At 42.9% G+C, this 20,393-nt stretch overlaps 1 protein-coding gene across 2 annotated transcripts in view; it reads right to left on the bottom strand.

Annotated features, from left to right (window-relative positions):
* TRABD2A (TraB domain containing 2A) overlaps positions 1-20,393 on the bottom strand; it is a 71,358-nt gene that overhangs the window by 13,430 nt on the left and 37,535 nt on the right. Inside the window, exons 3-4 of one of the 2 annotated variants that reach the window (XM_057373266.1) lie at positions 12,710-12,856; positions 10,744-10,918 (exon numbers count right to left, since the gene is read on the bottom strand). In XM_057373266.1, the coding sequence (XP_057229249.1) occupies positions 10,744-10,918; positions 12,710-12,856 (322 nt within the window). The remainder of the gene's footprint in view (positions 1-10,743; positions 10,919-12,709; positions 12,857-20,393) is intronic. The other variant, XM_057373267.1, reaches the window with a different exon arrangement.

Below are 20,393 nucleotides of genomic sequence, written 5' to 3' on the forward strand. Positions count from 1 at the left end.
ATAGGACAACTTAGGCTTTTAGAGAAGTGCTTCTCAAGCGACAAGGATAGGGACAGTTATACTGAAGTTCAGATGAAGCATTCACCTCATGTAGRCAATGATGCATGAGCCGAATCACATCTTCAGAAGTGTAAAGCACTGCCAAGGCTCTGAACTCTTATTTTCCTAATCCAAACCCTTCAGGACGAAAGGGACAAGGCATAAAGATAAGCAATCACTAGGGCAGTGTATGGTCCTAAAGTAATTTTCCTCATGCCAGTTTAAGAGCTAACAGTTTCATGCATTTCAAGAGTGAGCTACTCACACCACATCATTAAATACACTACTCCTCCATCAATCTTCAGTCACCCTTGCTCTGAGCAGTGATTTAGAGCAGAATGTAGGAAATCACTGTAGCACATGGATGAATCCAATTTCAATCAGTCAACTTGCTTGAGTGGTTCTCTGTAGCTGGGCTCTTTATTTTAATGCAGTGTGATAAGAATATCTTTTTCATCACAGTCATGTGTACATACTTTCACAGAGTGCCTTTGCTCATTGTTGCCAAGGCAATGAGTTACGTCTGCATGTGAAAGAAAAATGATGTGCTAATATTGTGCAAAAGAGAATCGACCAAATGAACAAATGTGTGTAAAACAGACATATACAAACAGGCATGTTTGTATGCTTGATACTGGATTGTTAATAAGACATGATCAATCAGGAGCCACTTAGGCTAGGTAAATAAAGGTTTAGGTGAAGAAGTATACACTATCCAAAAGGTGGGCCAGTCGTGCTCCACGAGGCAGAGACTGATTGTGGCCAAGAGGATCTACAGGTTCAACTAAGTGAGATATCAAATTAAAAAAGGTTGAATGGTGAGGGCTTGAGGTACCACTCTAGAGTCAGAACTTTTGCCTCATTTCTGGTGACCGCTACAAAAAACACTCAGTGGTGTACGAGAGATCAGATTGCCAAAAACAACAGTAAGAAACATAAGAAAGATTCACTCTCCAAAGTTTAAGATCATGCAGCTAATTACTGCAAGAGAGACTGAGATGAATCGCCACGTAAAGAGAGCAGCTCTCTTTCACCTGTTTTCTATTTTAGCCTAGAACACTTGAATGCCTCCCAAAAGAAAGGCCCTGGGCCCTGTCCCATCAGAAAGCCCGCTCTTTTCTTTCTGCACACAGCCCTGCATTATCCTCACACCACTAGGTGAAGAGATGCCTCCAAGAGGTCAATTTACTCTGGCAGGGGGTGGAGAGCCATGAATCTTTATTCTTCTGTGTTCAAGCTCAAAGAGAAGCTAAGAAGCTGTTGTGTGCACCAGCTCAGCCATACACTCTACTGGAGAGTCAATAAGAGCTGGGCCTTTAATCTGCGCTGAAAGGAGATGGCATGCGGGGACCACCACAGGCAATGTGCTCAAAGAACAGCGCTGTTTGCCCAAGGCTTGCAGACCTGGCCACTCATTGTGTGCTCCTGACCCTCCTCAGTAGCCATACACAGTCCTGCAGAACATGGGCTACTACTGCTGCCCTGAAAGCTGCTGCTTGCAGCTTTTAYTGCTGGCGCATGCAGAGCTGCTTCTGTGCCTGTGCCTCTTTAGGTAAGTTTTATCCAGATAACTGTGGGTTTCAGAAGATAGTTAAACCCATATTTGAGCAATTTTGAGCGTGAAATATTTCTGCATCTAGCAATAGGAACTAGGAGATATTGCAAAATAAAGGTTCTCTTTCTGTTACTAAATTTGTCATAAAAAACAGGTCTGTAAGACTCATGAAAACTATACTCCTCTCTGAATTTCAATAAAATTGACTATTCCAAGCAGATAAGTAAAGTTCTTTGACCTCTTAAGAGTCATGYAAAAGGAAACCCCCAAGCATAAATAATTCTGTGTTTTCTTTAGTAGAAAGATGGCACTTTCCATCCACCCTAGAAGCGTGTCAAGACCTCAACTTTTACAAACATCCCAAGACAATGAATCACTGGACATACACGTAAAGACACAAAATTGTTTGTTAGGAAACAACATGGTTTGTTTGCCGACTTCCAAGACATTGTGGGAACAACTAAAGCACAGGATTATAGCACTGCAACCACAAAATGGCACAAATTAGTTCAGCCACTGGGGACATCATAAAGCTGGATGTTTATTTGGACTGCGAGCACTCAAATGGAGYTTTGGTGACAGAGACTCTATGTGTCACTGAAAAAAATACTTTCAATAATGTTTTATAGGTACAGATCTTACAATTATTTAGAAAATTCCTGGAAATGCCTATGGCAATTATCATCTGCTTTCATTCTTTGTAATTCCACTTTTAACATAAACACAGTAATACTTTTTAAGTACACACTGGGATGCAGAACTTGGAGTAATTTTAACCCAGCTAGTAAAAGTATGGAGGAAGAAAAGCTAGACAAAACATTTATTATGATCCAAAGCAAAAGAAGGAAAGCAGGTGATGTGATCCATTAAATTACAAATTAGTTTCCWTCATACCTGTGCTTTCTGTAGACACTTTTCAAGAGGAAGACACTGTTTTCAAGCATAAGCACCATGCACCCAGGTGTAGCCAGTTAGCACTTCACTTCTCCCAAAATCAGGAGGAGGAAATTTTGTACATTAACAGGAAATAATCCAAGCAACATATGGAAAACAGGGATCAGTTGTAGAGTGGCTGGAACTCCAAATCTGCCATTTAAGTTAAAACAGTTTTTCGAATGCAAAACATGTAATACTAAATCCAGTGAAATCTTGCTTCTCACAAGTATTTCCAAGTCCAGGAAAGTTCAAGTACCAGAACAGAAACCAAAGGACAAAGCACATGYTAATCTCACAATTTTAGTACTGCAGGGAAAAGGAAATTATAAAATTGAAGGGAATGAAGTGGCCCCAGTGATATTATAAGTCAACTTAAAAAACCCCTGAATTCACACTAGGTGTAGGGGTATAAGGATGTTGTATTTCAATATTTCTGCATGCTTGCAGAACAAATACCACGTAAACAGCCCTCCCGTGCCCTCTGGTCATTTCCAAACTACAGACCTCCAAACACAATCCYTCCTGTGATTACCTATAACATGAAACATTAATGAAATATTACTCCATAAACCTTGAACCCAGAATTTTATTCTGCTGAGACTACAATAAGTGTTTGTCCACAAAAACATGATTTTCTGGGAATCTTTTATTAGTACAAAATCTTAGTGGATCATATTTCACCACTCCCAAACCCAATACAAAAACTGGTGGGCTCAACTGTGGAATAGTGGTGTTCTTTATGTCCTAGAAAGTACCTTCCCTGGACATGAAACAACTTAAAGACAGTGCCTCCCACTTCAATTCACTCAGGAGGGAAAAAAGTAATCTTCCATTATTTGGATGTGATGTGGTTTGTTAATCAACTTACCTATATAACTTCTCAAAGCAGTTGATGATGAATGCTTTGCACAACATGGAAAAAATTAGTTTAATACCACGGAAAAGAAACATATGATGCTACAATTTGCATGAGCCAAAATAAAGGCATTTTTCTCGTGGATGATGAGATGATACTCATCTACCCATTTCTGTCAAACATTCTCTTAAATGTAAGTCCTGAGTATTTTTTATCTCRGGGATTCTTATTTTTATCCTTGGGCAAAGTCAAACATGCTGACCTTCTCCTCCAAAGAGTGAAGCTAAAAGAAASTTTTTCACTGATTATAAGGCCAAATTTGTGGCTAAATCAACATAAAAGAAAAGTTTACAACCCCATATTACTAGTTTTGTAAAAATCTGAGTTAAGAGAAACAGCTTACATTTTCAGGCAGTCTTAGCCACTGGGGCTCCATTCACTGAGAGTTTTCCACTGGTGAAGCCTTAGGTCATTAGACAAGAAAACCCTCACATAGGTGACTCTGCTAGCAGCCAGCACTATGCCACCAGTAAGAGAAGGAATTACCAGTACCATATCTGAGCTGCAGTACTCACAGACACTGCTGCCATTGGACCTGATCCCGTCACAGACTGCTTGTTCCTTTCCAGGAAAAAAGAATTGAAGGAATTGAAATCCCCTTAGCACAAAACACACATTACATAATGAAAGTTCTCCTATTTTATCTGCCCAGCAAAGGCTGTAATGGGTAAACCCAGCACTGATAAGAAGACTGTCAGTACCTGAGCAGAAACAGCACAGATTTTTTGGCCTGGCTGATTTTGACAGCTGCACTAATATATTAGAGGTTAGTGCCTCTCATGGAGAAATGCAAAGCTTTCTTCATTTCTCGTGYCAGAGATGTCAGGAGTAGTGCCCTTCATGTGAACCCTGGGGCCTTGGATGTGGGTCCTGCCTCCACACAACATTATCTTTCCCCTTCAGGGGTTGTTGTTCCAATAACCCTGTCATTAGCATTCTGAAGGCTCAAAGAGGCTACTAAAGAAAACAGTCTCAAAGCTGCTGGGTTGTATCTGGCGTTCTCAGATTACAGAGGTACAGGCACACCTTCAGGCACTCAGCCTTTCCTCCCACCCAAGGAAGCTAAAATGATGCTGCATTCCACAGACAGAAGCACAAAGGCAATCAGCAAGGCCTTTGAGCCCAGGAAGAAGTGATGTGGCCCCACAAGACTCATTTAATCTGTTTTTTAAATCTGTTTCAGCACTATGTTGTCTTCCTGCACCTCCCCCCACCTTCTTCTTTGACCACTTCCAGGATCCCCATTAATATTCACCTTCTTATTGGACTTTTCATGAACTTCCTCATTACACATTTCAAATCTTTTAGAAGATTTTAAAATAAGGCAGAGGTAAATTTACATTCTCTATGCACCCCATATCTCCAGTTCCAATGGAGAATTGATGGCAGGTTCAAATTTTCCATGGTGGATTCTGAATTCCCACTGAATTTCTAAGTGGTATCACATTTCCCTGGGTGACTTTCATATTCCCATGGCAGGTTTTTGTTTGTTTTTTTTTTCCCAGGTATAAACACCACACAAGCTGATATCCTGGGCTTAGCACTGTTGACTACTTTTTGTATCCACTGCTGACAGGCCCTTTTACCATCTTTGCTTACCCAGAGACAATAAACCTTGTTCCTTTTGCATAATTTCACATCTATAAATGCCAGATGGAGCAGAAAATTTCAAGAACAGTGAACAGCTCTACATGGAAACAGTACCACCTATCATGCCACTCAACTCAGCACAATTCCCCTTTCCCCAGATTTTTTTTTCTTCTTTTTGACATAAGGATTGACGGGAAAGGGTTTAGATATGTCTGTGGATCCAATGCACTTAAAGCTGACACAAAACTGACCTCTCACATCACAGGGATTGCCTCAAAACCTAGAGAAGCTAGAGGAAGCCATTTGGTGGACTASAGCAGTCTGGAGTAACCACTGGTAGTAACACATTTTCACTGGGAAAAAAACAAAACAGTCARTCCCTGGAGGTTTGACTCCATACGGTCTGACTAATGCCAAATAAACACATTTGTTATTTCCTTTAGTAATCAGAAGAAATGGTAGCTGAAGAAGTTCTCACCAGCATCCTTTTTTTCTTTGATAATGGTGGCTTACCAACATCCACTATACTTTAGAGCCTCAGAATGATGGTTTTTTCAGGTTCAACAAGGAAAAACAGCTCTGAAACAAAAAGAAATTTTCCAGCGTTCACAAGATTAAGAGGACCAGYTTCTGAGGATGTCAGATCAGTCAGCCTCTCTCACTGAAGTCAGTAATTTCTTCCACAGGGATATAAGGAATCTTAGATCCCTCTGTACTTCTTATTCATGAACTGGCACTTTGGAGTTTCTCAACTGTTCAAAGAGGCAGGAGAGACTAGAGGGAATTTAAACTTTGTTCCAAGAAACCTGGCATCACCTGAGGCCTTGTCTGTCAAAATAAAGTCAGGATCTCAAGCCACTAAGTAAAAAAACCCAGTGCTTTTTTTTTTCTCTGTTATTCTTCAGCCCCTTCAACAGAAACCATCAGTAAGCTGAAGGAATAAAATGGAATATAATGACCATGTTGAAGAAAAGCCCATCGAGAGTTGAATCTATTTAGAAACATCAAGGGGAACATGAAAYACCTCGACTGGCATGTCAGCAGTAAAACACAGATTAGATAAATATCATCTAAGTGCTGAGGGGAAGAAGACCTGATGACAGAGAATTTGGAAAAAGCGAAGTACTAAATGCCTTTCTTACTTCCTTCAGTGGTCAAACCAGCCTTCAGGAATCTCAACTTCCTATGACTAGGTGGAAAGTCCAGGGCAAAGAAGGTTCACTATGGGTACAGAAGGATCAGGTTAAGGAACATTCAAACAGAAGATACATCCAGAGGAACTGGGTGAGCTTGCTAAATTACACTAGAGGCCACTATCAGTCACCTTTTAAAGATCGTGGTAATCGGACAAGGTCCGTGAGGAGTCACAGAAAGCAAGTATCACTCTTCTCTTCAAGAAAGGCAAGAAGAAGGATCTGGGTAAATATGAACTGCTCAGCCACACCTCTGTTCCTGGAGAAGGTGGTGGGGCAAATTATCCTGCAAGCCATTTCCAAATGTGTCACAGATAAGCAAGTGGTTGGCACTGGTCAGTATGYATTTATGATGAGGGAAACTTAGTTCATAAAATTCAGCAAATCAAGTTCTGCACCTGGGCAGGAACATAAATRCTTGATAGGAGGTTGCAAAATAGATGGAGCCGAACTTTTCTCAGTGGTGTCCCATGAAAGGACAAGAGGCAATGGATAAAAATTGATACACACGAAGTTCCACTTAAACATAAGAAAAAGTATCTTTAGTGGTTAAATACTGGAACAGATTACCCAGAGAGATTCTGGAGTCTTCATCCTTGCCCATACTTCAGTTCTAGGAAAGTCCTAGGAAAACGGCTCAATATGATCCTRCTCTGAGCAGAGGGATGAACCAGAGAATCTCCAGAGCTGTCTATCAGTATCAATCGCCCCTTGATTCTGGGAAGGTTTAGCCAGCATGCAGCACTCTTGTAAAACCTGGACAAATGTTACAACTCTCCACAGTACAGTAGGACAGTGCAGCCCTTGCTCTGCCAGTGCTCCCTTCCAAGACAAACCAGAAACCTCTGGCATCACCTCTCTGGCTGGCTGTGGAGTCACATGTGCAACCACATACATCAGCACAGCATCTAGATCCTGAATGTGCCACTCAACAATTCAGAGAAATTGAAAATGCATATAGGAGGAAGGCTGCTGGTGAAAGATTACAGCTGTCYTTGCTTCACAAGTTCCGCCACTGACAACAGGGAGTAGGCCTGGCTCGTTACCCTGGTGTCACCAAACAAAAAGGCCTGTCCACAATTAAGATAAAATCCTTACGGAGCATAATCAAATACTTCTGGCATTGCCAACTCTCTCTTCCCATGCTTCTCTCTAATTCCCTCAAACAGATGTATTTTGTCTTGAAACTTCCCTCGTTTGCACTCTGGCCAGAWGCAAAGTGTTTTGGATCCTTTCAGCAAAAATCTGTTATTTTTTAGTTCTCCACTTTGGTGCAAATTGCTTCCAAATAAAAATAGCTCCAGAAATGAGCTCCGACTGTGAAGCACATAGGGAGAAACTTCCTGATTAATGATTAAAAAAGGCATAAAACGCACTGAATCTAATGATCAAACYTCCTACGGCCCCAATGACCATATGTAATTCCATGTAAGAAGTCAACATCTATAGCCATGCACCTATATCAAGACCTGGAAAGAGATAAGACTTCTTTTGCACCATGTATTGCACATCTCTAAACCAAATTAATCCAGAGAGAACATAAATCAATATTTTCTGATTTTTCTTCATTTAAAATAAAGGTACCAGGAATTGTTTAACTAACAAGAGAAGGTATATGTAATCCCCCAGCCACCCACAGACCATGATCTTGTTTGCACGTAACTGATGATAAAAGTTGTTTATTCAATGGTGTTTGGTTAATGGAAAAATTGAACTTTCCTTACAAAAAGCCTAGCTCTTCTAAAAATAAACACAGGGTGAAAAAATCTGGAAAGAAAACAAAGTCTTCTCTCCCCTTTTAACTGGGAGATCCTTAAATATCCTACTACCATTTTTATACAACCTTGTCCTGCATTTATAAGCCACTGCTAGGAAAAACTTTCTTCACTGGTGGTCAGAAGAGGGCAAAGCATGCAGTCATGATTTATTTCCACCCCCACAGCATTTCTTTTTCTTCTCTATTCCTACTTTTCATTCTAACCTGCCTTGTGTGAGCACTTTCCTGGAACCTCTTTACAGCAATTAACAGCAGTACAATTCCAAGCAATGCTTGAAACTGATCACAAGATATTTGTTCATCTTCACTGCTTGGTGGCATAAAAATAACTCTTCCACATAATTATCTACCACATACAGCAATCTGCATAAGCAAAAGGCTAAATTAGCTAGCTRGAAAACAATGAAAGACTGCATCCGTAATTGCAATATAGCACTCAGGAAACCTCAGAAATCTGTAGAAATTGATCTGTTTTCTGCAATACATSCTGTAATGCTACTTTTCATTCAGASAGTTAATAAGAAACAAGTGAAACAAACAAAACAAACAAAGAAACAAAAACCCACCAAAAAATCTCGTGCAGTCAAATAAGGGCATAATCAAGAAATGTGCTGCTAAATGTGGGAGGCTGGCACTATCCTCTGAACAGAACTATTTGGAGGAGCAGATGAGAACAGAGGACAGACTGGTATCAAAGCCAGAGAGTAATTACAGACAGTTTCAAAATCAGTCCAAAGTCCCCAGAGAMGACAGAGAAGCTGTCTGGGTTCAAAAGTATGATGAAAAAGCATGAGAAGAGCACACCAGGTGCTTGGAGATCAAGCCATGTGCATAAGCCACAGATCAAGGGTGTTCATTTAGGCCCAAGGCTCCCAGGCATGCTGCAGTATTGAAATGTTGGCAATCAGGACACAGAAAAGGGGCAACTGGGAAACTAAAAGGAAAGAAAATCAAGGGTCCAGAAAACCTGAGAAAGGATTTTAGGACTGTCATGAAAGATGAGAACGAGATTAAGAAGGACAGGGAACTGTCCTGGTCCTGCACGGCTTGTGGGCTCTGGGCCAATCTGTGCACACCAATGCCAATGAAGGCAGTCTCGAGCAGAAGGGCAGAACAGAAAGAAATGAATGGAAGGGGAAACAAATTACACAAAACCATCTAAATACTTGTGATTTGCAACTGTTGGGATTCAGAGTGTGAGCAAGAAGGGGAAGAAGCTCTACCCTCTCAAAGGATCCTACTCTTGGGACGTGACAGTCTCAGAGCAACACGATGCATTCATGCACTCCCTTGCATGGGCTGCTCATCACTCAAAGTATGGCATCATAATCAAAACACAAATATCTGTGACTGGCCTCTTGAGAGAAGAGTAGCTGCAACAGATGCACTTTGGACTTGGGGCTGGCATATGCTCTCRTGAGAAACATCGGTGCAGCAGGTACAAACGTGATCAGAACATCAGCAGTGGATGTACAGCAAAGTACAGCAAAGCCCTGGTCTTTGCCTACAGAAAGATGTGASCAGAATCTACAGCCAGGGCCTCCTTCTCCTGACAGCGAGAGACACAGAGCAGCAATACTGCAGGAAGATTGCTAGTTGCAGTCACCATACACACACATCTGAACAAACACAATCAGCCACCTTTCCTGGTGGACATCCCCACTCTCACACCCTGGGCCCTTGATATGCTAAGCTTGTAACCACAACTTCCCACTGCAAGTACAGGAATTCTCACAGACTTTGAATACAAACACTTTTAGTGTTTAAGTAAATATTTTCCTTGCCTTGTCTAGATCTTCCATCCTCACTAAAGCAGTATGCACTGGGACTAGAAAACACACATGAGTACTGACACCAGTCTCCGTTTCTCCCCTTTCCTAAAGACCATATGGCTCACAGCGGAGGGGATGTGATAATTCTCTGGGAATTAGCACCTGTCTTTTCTAACACTGATCCTAACTTCTTCCTTTCCCTGGAGCTGGAACAAAGATGGGAGTCATGGCAAAACAATCCTGTTCATACCTTCCATCCAAACCTAGTCTGAAGCACAGATGTTAACCTTATTGACTAGGATGTGCTGYCGGATGTGCCTATAGAGTCCCGCTGCTCAGAGGCAGAAAATGGAGTAGGTTTTTCCCAACTGGGCCCACAACACCGCTCCAAAATAGCAGCAGACACAACTTCCTTGTGGAAACACAGTGAAAGAGGTAAGGGRCTGCAGGAGAAAGAGAAAGGTGAAATCGTGCCTTGCCTCTTCCCTTGCATTTATTGAGTCCCTTRGATTCACATAATTTGCCCTATTCTTCTTTGAAATGTTGAAAGGTTAGTTCAAGCACTGGTGCAACCTCTGACATGATGCCTTTAATCCCAGCTCCCTATTCCTCCTATCCTTTTGCACTGGTTGCCCAGACAATAAATACGTGTGTGTCTATGAGCTTCTCCTTCCGTGTATGCACTGTAGTTGACTCAAGATCTTTGGCTCTGTACCTAACAAATATCTCTGTAATTAACAGATATTGCAGTAATTAACATATTGCACGTGCATTGTGAGCTCTTTGCACACTGAAGAAAAACAGCCTCCTACACTGAAAAGCCTCCTACAACTATCAGAGGATAGCCCGTGTCCGCTACAGTAAAAATACTGACCCCCTCTTTAAACCGAGACAAGCACTTCCAAAGAGCTTCCAAAGGACACAGCAAGGATGAATTCAGGTTGAATGGCACCTCAGTCACATACCAGCTCCAAATGCAAAGAAGAAACTCTTGTCTCGGTGCTCTTCCAGCAGGTCCTTCACCCTCCTGCCCATTCGCTCATTTCTCTTGTAGATGAGCTCCTGGCGGAAGTAGCTGTCTATCTCTTGGGCAGTAATGCGTTCATGGGCTGGAAGTGTAGCATTAATGAAATTGGGGACCTAAGGTAAAAAAAAAAGTCTTCATGAAAGGGAGAATTTATTTCACAAGCAGCCGTCATGCATAGGCATTTTTGCTCCACTTGGACAGTGGCAACTGCCCCATCCCTCAAGGCACAGCCAGTATGTCAACACACAAAACAAGCTAAAAATATACTTGGCAGACTTCTAATAATGCATGGTGCTTCATTTCTTTCAATGTATCATTTCTTAAGCCAGACAGACGGATTTTTTTAATAAAAATTCAAAGTCAACAAATACTATCAGTTTGCCACACTGAAAATCCTAAATCCTGATTGCTTGGTTGAAGAAAGTATTTGCGCCTAACTGCCTTTGGCTACATATCTCTTTCTTAAATTGCCACAGGTATGACATAACTACAATGATAATTACGCTCTTCTGAGAGAATTTGACTGTTATCAGAGCCCTCAGGCTGCCAAGGAATAACTGTGCAATTTGAACTAGTTAAAAAAAATCCTGAAACTTTTCAAAAGAAAGAGAGCTAGATTTTTGTCAGGAAAGAAAGCATTACCACCTCCAGCTGCTCTGTCCTGAAGCTATCTTTTAAAATGGTGGCTCCCTCCTAGGGTGCCCAGGACAGCTGTGGCTGCACAATACTCTGACCTTTTGCCAGCAGAGAGAAATGTGGGTCCACAGTCACAGCAATCCCACTTTTTGACAAGTAGCTTGAGGCATTAGTTGTAGGGACAGTTCCCTTGGCAATATGCAGGTCTCAGGAAGAGCTGCTGTCTCCAAAGTCCTAGGGGCAATGTCTGCAGTTTGTAACATCTCTACAGGATAGTGATGCAGCATCACATTTCTTACAACGCTGGCCTCCTCTGAGAAACCCTTTGAAATCTACGTAGGGTGTAAAAGCTAGGCAGTAAGAATGACAGGAAGGCAGCAACACAAGCGCAGAGCTCGGCACCAGAGAAGCAAGGGTTGGTGTGACTCTGCAGTATTTATCAAAGGGTCACAGGAAAATGGTTACACAGCAAGGAAAGCCCAGGTATCAGCACTGYCTTTTCAGCACTCTGAGGATAGAGCCTGTGTTCTCACTGACGTGCACRAATTGCCAGGCAATACCTCACACACAAGAACAGAGAGGCTGATATCTCAGCCTGAGGTTAGTTAATCTAGCAGCCCAAACAGGACAAGTTGGTCCCTGCTGGGCATTYTCTCATGGTTTAAAGATCAGTGTTGCATTCCATCGTGCTGCTTAGGAAACCATCTCTATAAACCCAGGTCTGGAGGTCTCAGGTCTCTTTTCCATCACATTCAGTCTAAATCTATCTTTTATTTGTTTCGCTCCATTTCTCTTCTTCAGGCCCTGTCCACAGCACACAATCATACTGATAGCAGACATTGAAAAGCTTGTAACTTGCCCAGCCTTACACAAGCGTCCAAGCCACAAGCGTATTTCTCTGTTGCAATGTGCACAAGAGAGCCTGCTGTTAGCATTAAGTTTGCTCATACCTAAGCTAGCGTAATTCCGCGGAATCCTTAAGAAAGCAAATTATTAACTCATAGAGCTTAGACGCTAAATTGAACACGGCACTCATCCAAAAGGAAAAGCCAGGTGCACCTTCACTGCTTGCGTGCAAGAGAGAGGTTGAGGGGGTGCAGACCCCTGGAACAGGAGGCTCAGGAAAGCAGATGTGCCAGGGAGCCAGCAACATGGCCCTGGCCCTCACCCACAAAAGGCCTGCCTGAGGAGAGACGAGCACAAGTGTGACAGGGGTTAGCACCACAGGGACATGTGAGGAGTACAAGGGCTGCGGTGGCAAGACTCACTTGAGAAGTGTCATGGTTGAAGATGATGGAGCTGAGGTCCCCACAGTTGTAATGCTTGATAAGGTCTTCTGTCGTATAAGGGATCTGGAAACTGCCTGCTCGGAGGCTCTCCTGCTGCAAGAGAGTCTGATTCAAAGCAAAGACCACCTGAGGGAGGGGGAGAGGGAGGAAAAGACAGAGTTCCTGGTAAGTTCTCTTTTTGTGCCATGACAGGGTCACAGACACACAGACACCTGCTGAGGGCTCTCTGAAGCTGCTCCTGCTCTAAGCGTGCTGGTCAACACAGCAYGACCCCGCATTTCCTACAGCTCTGCAGATACTCACACCTTGGATCCTGCCTGCTGAGGGAATGGTAACTCTGCGGGGTTTTGCTTGTGACATGGTTAACACAGAAAGGGGGGGGCTCAAGCAGGGGTAATCTTGCTYCCTTAGATGACAATCTGCCTGACCACTACAGAGCCCCAGGACCTGACAGGCTCCTATCCCTCAGCCACCTACCTAAATTAAGCACCAATTCTCCTTGTTTCCCCTTCCTTCCTCATCTGCAAGAACACTCACGGGCTGTTGTTTCCTGCCTTGTGTCTCCTCTCAGACAACTCATCTATTCCAGGCAGGAATGGCTCTCTGGAGCAGGCCAGGGAAGAGTGGTGGCCCTTAGAGGACACGGGAAGCTACTCTCCTGAAGCTGCTCAGCACTCACACTCTCCCAGCTGCCAACTCCCATTCCTTCCTCCTCAGCCTCCCCCTGGGAATGCAAACACTCCCATCACCTTTGCCTCGAGGCAAACTATCTGACTGCCACAGCTCCCACCTCAGGGACCTTTCTGCTGCCCGGAAAGGGAGCACATCACCCTGCAGATGTGTCTGGGTCCCACCTGCTGCACAGCTGGGCTCTCCCAAGGCTCTGCCCTAGGGCCTGACCCCATCAGCGTCGCAGATCCCATTGCCCCCTCCCCTGCCTCGGGCAATGCACAGCCCATGAGGATGAGCACTGCAAAGGGACAGGAGAGTACTCTGGAGCAACAGGTGTCTCTGAAACCAACAGAAAGAATCTCTGTCCCTCTCCCTAGCTGCTCCAATCACAGTAGCCCAAAAGCCCCAGAAAGGCAGGGAGCCAAGGAAGGACTTGGGGTAGAAGGTCCCCAGGCTGAACACAGGATGCCCGTGGGTACCTTTGGTGTGGTGTGGAGCTGTGCAGTCCCCTGTGCAGGAGCAGTTCTTCTGTCAGCACCTGGCAGCTAAAACACTACCATCTCTCCAGAGAGCAGTGCTCATGCTACCACTGGTTTTCACACCAAAACTGGACAACTGCAACCAGCTTTCCCACTACCTACTGGTATATTATTTTTATTTTTAAAGGAATGGAGCTCAGATATATTGCTTTSAGATGTTCCAAAAATTACTCTTGAGAGTGTTATTTTCTAAGCTCTGGTTATTCTCTGTGTAATTAACTCCTCCTGGATATTTGCCTCAAACACCATCAAAGGCACTCTGGAACTGACAGGATTTGCCAACACTATGAAACTCACACATGAGTAAGCATACTCCTAATGTACTGAGATTATGTGAACCAAATTTTGGGATTGCAGAACAGATATGGAAATAAACAGGTGCAATTTTCCTCCCCAGCACAACCATCTGTCTTCTACAGAAAGGCGAAAATTCCACCAGCTTTGAAGTCATGCTGCCCCCACTACAGCCAGACTTACCTCTTTGGATCCAAATCACTGTGTATGTAACTCAATACAACAGCACATAATTCAGCATTAGTTCTGAGAGGGTGAATGGACACATTCCCTCCCATCTCATGTTTTTAAGAAAGAGAGAACTCACTTTGTTGATATAAGCGGCACTAAACTAAAATAATAACTCCAGGCAAGTTATATCAAACTAAGMAGTGGCCATCTTGAAAAGGATCTCTGTTAGATTTTAAAGTAAAACGAACAACCAAATTGCATCCACTTTATATCTGAACAAAAGTTTGCATGCAGGCTGGGATTTGTCATACTCCAAAGCCATCCTTTTCCATTGGTTTGGCTTCAGAGAATTCCTAGTGGATGCTTATGACCAGAAAACACTCACTGAGAGACAAGCCAAATCCATGCTGAAAATACAGGATTTCTACAGCCATGACTTCTGGGTCATGCCAGGAAAATGCCACAGGTACAATCAGTCCAGCCAAAAGCACTTCCATGGGAAGGGCTTATTTTTAAGCAATTTGAGGCCATCTGCTTGACAATTTACCATTAAAGCAGAATGTCCCTTTCCAGACTTTGAAACAATGGCCAGACTGTCCCTGTCCACACAGTAGGCATGAAATGTGACAGCCTCCCAGGTTGGTCAGGTAGCTCTGCATCAATGCAGACGGAGCACATCAAAGAGTCTTTTCAATCTTTACTGTTTGGTTTTCATCCAGACACAAAACAGCTGCGGGTAGCAGGCTTCTGGGAGAAAACAACAGCCTGCTGGGTGAGATATGAGAAAAAAGCCAATTTTCCTCTCTCTCTGCTGAACCCCTGCAGTCTGCAGTCCTCCTGTCACTTGCTCTGTGTGCTACGGTTATGGGCGATCTGCACACATTCCACAGGAAGAGTGACAACTCACCCCTTCTTCCTCCGTATCGCTAATTTTACTGCTAGAATGACACAAAACTGCCTTGGTGAGGCAGCTTTGGCAGCTCTGTGGCCTTTGCTGAKAGTACATCTTTCAGGCTGGAGCTGTGAGCTGATACTCGAAGTATGAAAAAATTTTAGCACAGCAGTGGCTGCAGGGCATGCCTGCCCAAATGGGAAAGCACAAAATGAGGTTTTCCATGAGGTTGTCCATGTTCTCCCTTAAAGAACAAAGTGTCCCAGGACTGCCCAGGACTCCTACATCCCATCCTAACCACAACTGCCTGGGCTTAGAGCGTCCAGCAACTTACAGTGGATTTCATGGCCCTCTTGGTGGTTTGTGTGGCACTGCATGGGTTGTTTTTCTTTGGCATGCAGGACTACAGAGGGCTGCTCCCTGACAGGTCAGACTTCCTCATAAGCAACATCTTTCCCCACACAGCTCTGGAGATGCATCCTGTGACTGTACACAGCACATAAAGGAGAATTCACCCAAGAACCACCCACAACGGCCCAGGCAGAGAGTGGGCTTCCACCTTGGTGCTGTGAGGGACAGAGGTGCTCTCAGCTCCTTTGAGGGCAGCAGCACCAGCTCATGTCCTGCATCAGAAGCAAGAAAAGTCAAGGTACAACGAAGAGGCAGAAGTCAAAAGAGCATCAATGTCCTTGGCAATCAGCCTTCCCTAATGAGTTACAGTAATTCATGAATCTCATGCACAGCGAGAGCGCAGGAAATGCTATTGTCAAAAATACTCTCCACATCAACTGGTCTGAACAGAACCCTGGCATCTGCTGGAGTGGGATGATGTCACACCTACTGAACAGCTACACAGGATTACAATCTGCCATGAGCGTGCAGCCTCTCAAAGCAATGTGATAGTTCCTCTCAATTTCCGTATCACTCCTACCTCCTTGGGGGAATTCAAACGCCCCTGCAGAAAGAGAAGGGGATGGGGGAGGTAAAGGGGAAGGAACTGTTTGCAATATCAGATGTTGCTTAAAGCTCTGCCCTGCTGAGAAGGTTATCTTCAGCAAATAGTAATGGATAAACATTGTCAGGGTCTCAAGAAAAGGGAGGATTCCTGAACCTACCGTTCTTAAAGGATTTAATTTACTGAGATGGGCTTTGCTCAGAAGTTGATAACACATTATCTGTCGTTACTTCTCAAATAAAACATCAGACTAGGTGCAAAGTAATACTTAGGGGAGACCACAGCCATCAAACTCTGCAAACTGGATTCCAGTCTTGCTTACCAGATGTGAAAAGCTGAAGAAAGTCAACAGAGCATGAGAAGCAGAGAGCAGAYCAGCAGCTGGTCTGAAACTGCTACATTTTCTAGGCACAGATATTGCTTGCCTTCCTAATCCCTGTTCGATCCTGCAGTCCTTTCACTGCTAGTAATTCCAAGCAGTTAAGAAAACAGAAAATATGGAAAGGTTAAAAAGATGTTTTCAGCTAAGAAATTTGCTTAGAAAACAAACRCAAGAGTTTGGGTTGATTTGAGCTCCTCCAGCAGGTGGTATGGAAAGCACGCATCTTTCTTGCGGGTATCTCTTGCATTGCACTCTCTTACTGCTTCCAAGATCTTTCCTGCGTTGGAATCCACAGAAATCACTCTACATTCATCCTCCTTGCAAAACTAYTCTTCCTTATTTCCTTATTCTTCCTTATTTCACACACCCCCCTGCAGCAACTCTACCCTACTCTGCTCTGTTAAGTGTATTCATGCTAGCATCAAAGCATCTCCTGAAAAGATGTATTCAGAGAACAAAAGTAACAAGTTTATTAGAAAGGGATTTTTTTATCTCCCACCTCCCGTTTTCACTGTGATCTCTGTTTTCCCCCAACCCTCTCCCTTTTTGTACTGTGGAAAAAATCGATTAAGCTCTCTAGTATACATATTGCTGCAGACCTCATTCTCCTCCTGGAGATTTCTTCAGCTGTCACAAGACACTTGTCCCCTTTGCCAGCATTGTTGGAGCAGCCTGCTAGGCTAAGAGGGTGGGGGAAAGGGAGTTAGAGCCTGGCAGATGCCTTTTTTGTCAAAGACAAAAGACCCCCTGCCATCCTCTCCACTTTTCAGTACTTTCATCCACATTGGATCAAAGTGCTATTCTGCATATGAAAGGAACCTGGCATTATTCGCCTCAAATTAGCCTATCGCCATCCCGCTAGCCTCCAAGTCTTCCCAACAAAAGCGCTCACATCTGTTCCATCATTTGCCTCATCTTCTGTTTTTTTTTTCTTTCTGGTCTCAGTTTTTGAGGGCCATTCAGACCCTTGAATTATAGTCTGGGGAGCATCTTCCTTGCTCTGGGATCGCTCAGCCGGACAATTTGCTTTTAATTGTCTTAAGGAATCATGGGTCCTTCCCAGAGACTAACTGCATCCATTACAGCTTCCATTCAGTCTCTTCAGCTAATTCTTTCCCTTTTTCTCCTCCTTCTCAAAAGCATGTTTCTCTCTCTGCTCTTCACCTGAAGGAGACCATTGCTTCTCTGGGCCAGTGAACACTATTGCCCCAAATCAAAGCAGGCCTTAAATCAAAGGCATCATGACTATCAAAGTCAATAATCCTCCTTTGTCATGCTAATGATCCAGCAGGCCAAGGGTTGAGAAGAAAGCAGGATTTCTTGCTCCAGTGTGATGCAGATCCTTAGAAGTCTGGTGAGCCTTCAACAGAAAGTTRGGACTGGCAATGTCAGAAACCTGAACCCACCTACCATGAGGAGCCGTGCAAATATCAGCCTGCATAGGTGGGAGAAGTCTGCTTTTGGCATGGCTGAAAATGGGAAAAGGAGCTTTTTACCCACCATCTCCAGCCTTCTGAGCAGTCTAAGTCACTTTCAGAGCTGTTGTAATGAAGAGAGAAAAGTGAAATGAATTCCCAAACTTGGACTACTTCTGTGAAAAAGGTTGGATTGAAGCCATTAGCAGAGACAGGTTAAATAAGGGATTCACACAGTGAGCAAGAGACAAATGGTACAAGTCAATGAAACAAAAGGAAATTGAGACAACTTTAAGTTACTTATGAGTTATGCAATTCCCACGGGCTTTGTATAATTTGTATTTATTTATATTCCTCAAAAGCCAGCATTTCAAGTAGAGGGAACACCTTTTCTCTAGCATGATCATCCAAGCTGAAGATGACATCCAATTTGCCTCAAGTCAGACAAGAAGACGCTGACATAGATAAAGGCAGTGCAGACTTTGATCTCTGTCTCTGCTGACAACAAACTCACGCTAACACATCTTACACCAGATTCTTGCAGTGTTTCTTGCCAGAACCAAACAAAAGACACTGGAAGTTTTCAGTTGTTACCTGGAATTTAAATGGGAATCCACAAACCAGCCCTTTTTCAACTAGGAGCTWAAAAAAGCCTCTAGAAGAAATGAATGAATTTTTCATTCTCTTCTTGCAGAAGGATGGTTGATAATATTGAATCAGAGGAACACTACTTACAGCGTTACTGGAAGAAATGCATTAATACAAAGCCTTTTGTCTGAGTAATTTACACAGATTAACAGTGTAAAATGTAATTATGTTTCCACTGACAGTAGTAGAAATAAATGCCCCACTACCTGCTRAAGGTGGAGAAAGACCAGCAGTGGAACAGATTGTTCCTGTTTCTCAGAGTGGCTTGCAATTCACATCTGGACACTTCTGAGACCTTGCTGGAACTTGTGCCCATCTTTCCACAGGGCTAATCAGGCTAATTATGTGGCTATGAACCTGCTGCTGCACTCATTCTGAGAACTTTCCATCTAAGCTTACTGGGATTTCTCCCTGTGCTGTCAGAACTCCCTAAACTTTCCTGAGCATTCTTGTACAGAAAATCTTTGAACTGGTGGTCCAAATTTGTACATTACTAGAGAACGATTCAATTTCTTTTTTTAAAAAATTCTATCTTCATTAAAGATTTCGTAAATATTAGCAAAGTTTGTTTCTAAAACTTTCACATRCCAAATCTTCACCACATACATTATTACTTCAGGAAGCAGAACTAGGGACTAGCCCTTTGTCTAATTTCAGGTTTCTACAGTCCTGAAGCAAAGTTGAAGGCAAAAAAAATCCCCCCTGCTTTTAACTCACTACATTTACAATTCCGCTGCCTCCTACTCAGCATTTCTTCAGTTAGCAAAGTCCAGCTTCAAAATCAGATTTGGGAATAATGATCCAAATRAAAAGGAATTACTAACAATACTGATTCTCTTAGAATATGCTCTCTTTCCAATTTACAGAACTGTCTAACCACTGCACTAGCAGCAAGTGTTTCTTTCTTTCACCCGATATTTATTTCACAAGACATCGAACAGAAGAATCTCAAGAATTAGAAGAACAACCAAGCTGCAAAACWAAAACCCTGAAACTAAGGGGTTTTGGGGTAAAACTAGCTATACTTTAAAAATTCAATGTCTGCAACTGGTGTTTTGGTTGGCATTTTGTTTKTCTGTTTTAAATAATCTTCTATTAAAACACTTCCTCATTCTTCCTTTCCACTGGATACTCTTCAATGTAGTTGAAACAAAACTGAAATCCTGAGGTTAATAAAACCAACTGGTTTTTTTTAACTTTTTAACATCTGTAGAGGGAAAATTCTCTCACAAAGGAAATGATTTTGCTTTCCAGCTGTAGAAAGCATGTAGAAAATGTAGAAATGAATGTTCTTCACTCTATTTGTGACTGTAAGGACTAAGCTAGTAAAACAGCTGAAATCTACCTATGTTTCACAGCTTCAAGGATGACATTTAGGGGACCTCTTTATCTCCCTAACCCACAATACTGAAAATAAACAAACTTGGTGTTGCTGACCTGGGATTTAGCCACCATGTTTTCTCACTCAGTGCTCACATGTGCTCTTTGTGCAGTTTAGGACTAAACCCAAAAACAGTTTAGAAGACTGCTAGAAGTAACATGCCTTAGAAATGTAGGGTGCTGACCATACTCTCACCAGTACTCGTACAGCCTTTTTTGGTGGAATGGAATAATTCAGAACACAAATTTTTAATTGGCTGGAATCCTTCCCTCTCTTTCTGCAAAACTGATGAACATTATTTGCACTATTCCTGT

The sequence above is a fragment of the Malurus melanocephalus genome, unplaced genomic scaffold, assembly GCF_030028575.1.
Source record: "Malurus melanocephalus ecotype Western Australia unplaced genomic scaffold, MMel_1.1 scaffold_191, whole genome shotgun sequence".
Taxonomy (NCBI): Eukaryota; Metazoa; Chordata; class Aves; order Passeriformes; family Maluridae; genus Malurus; species Malurus melanocephalus.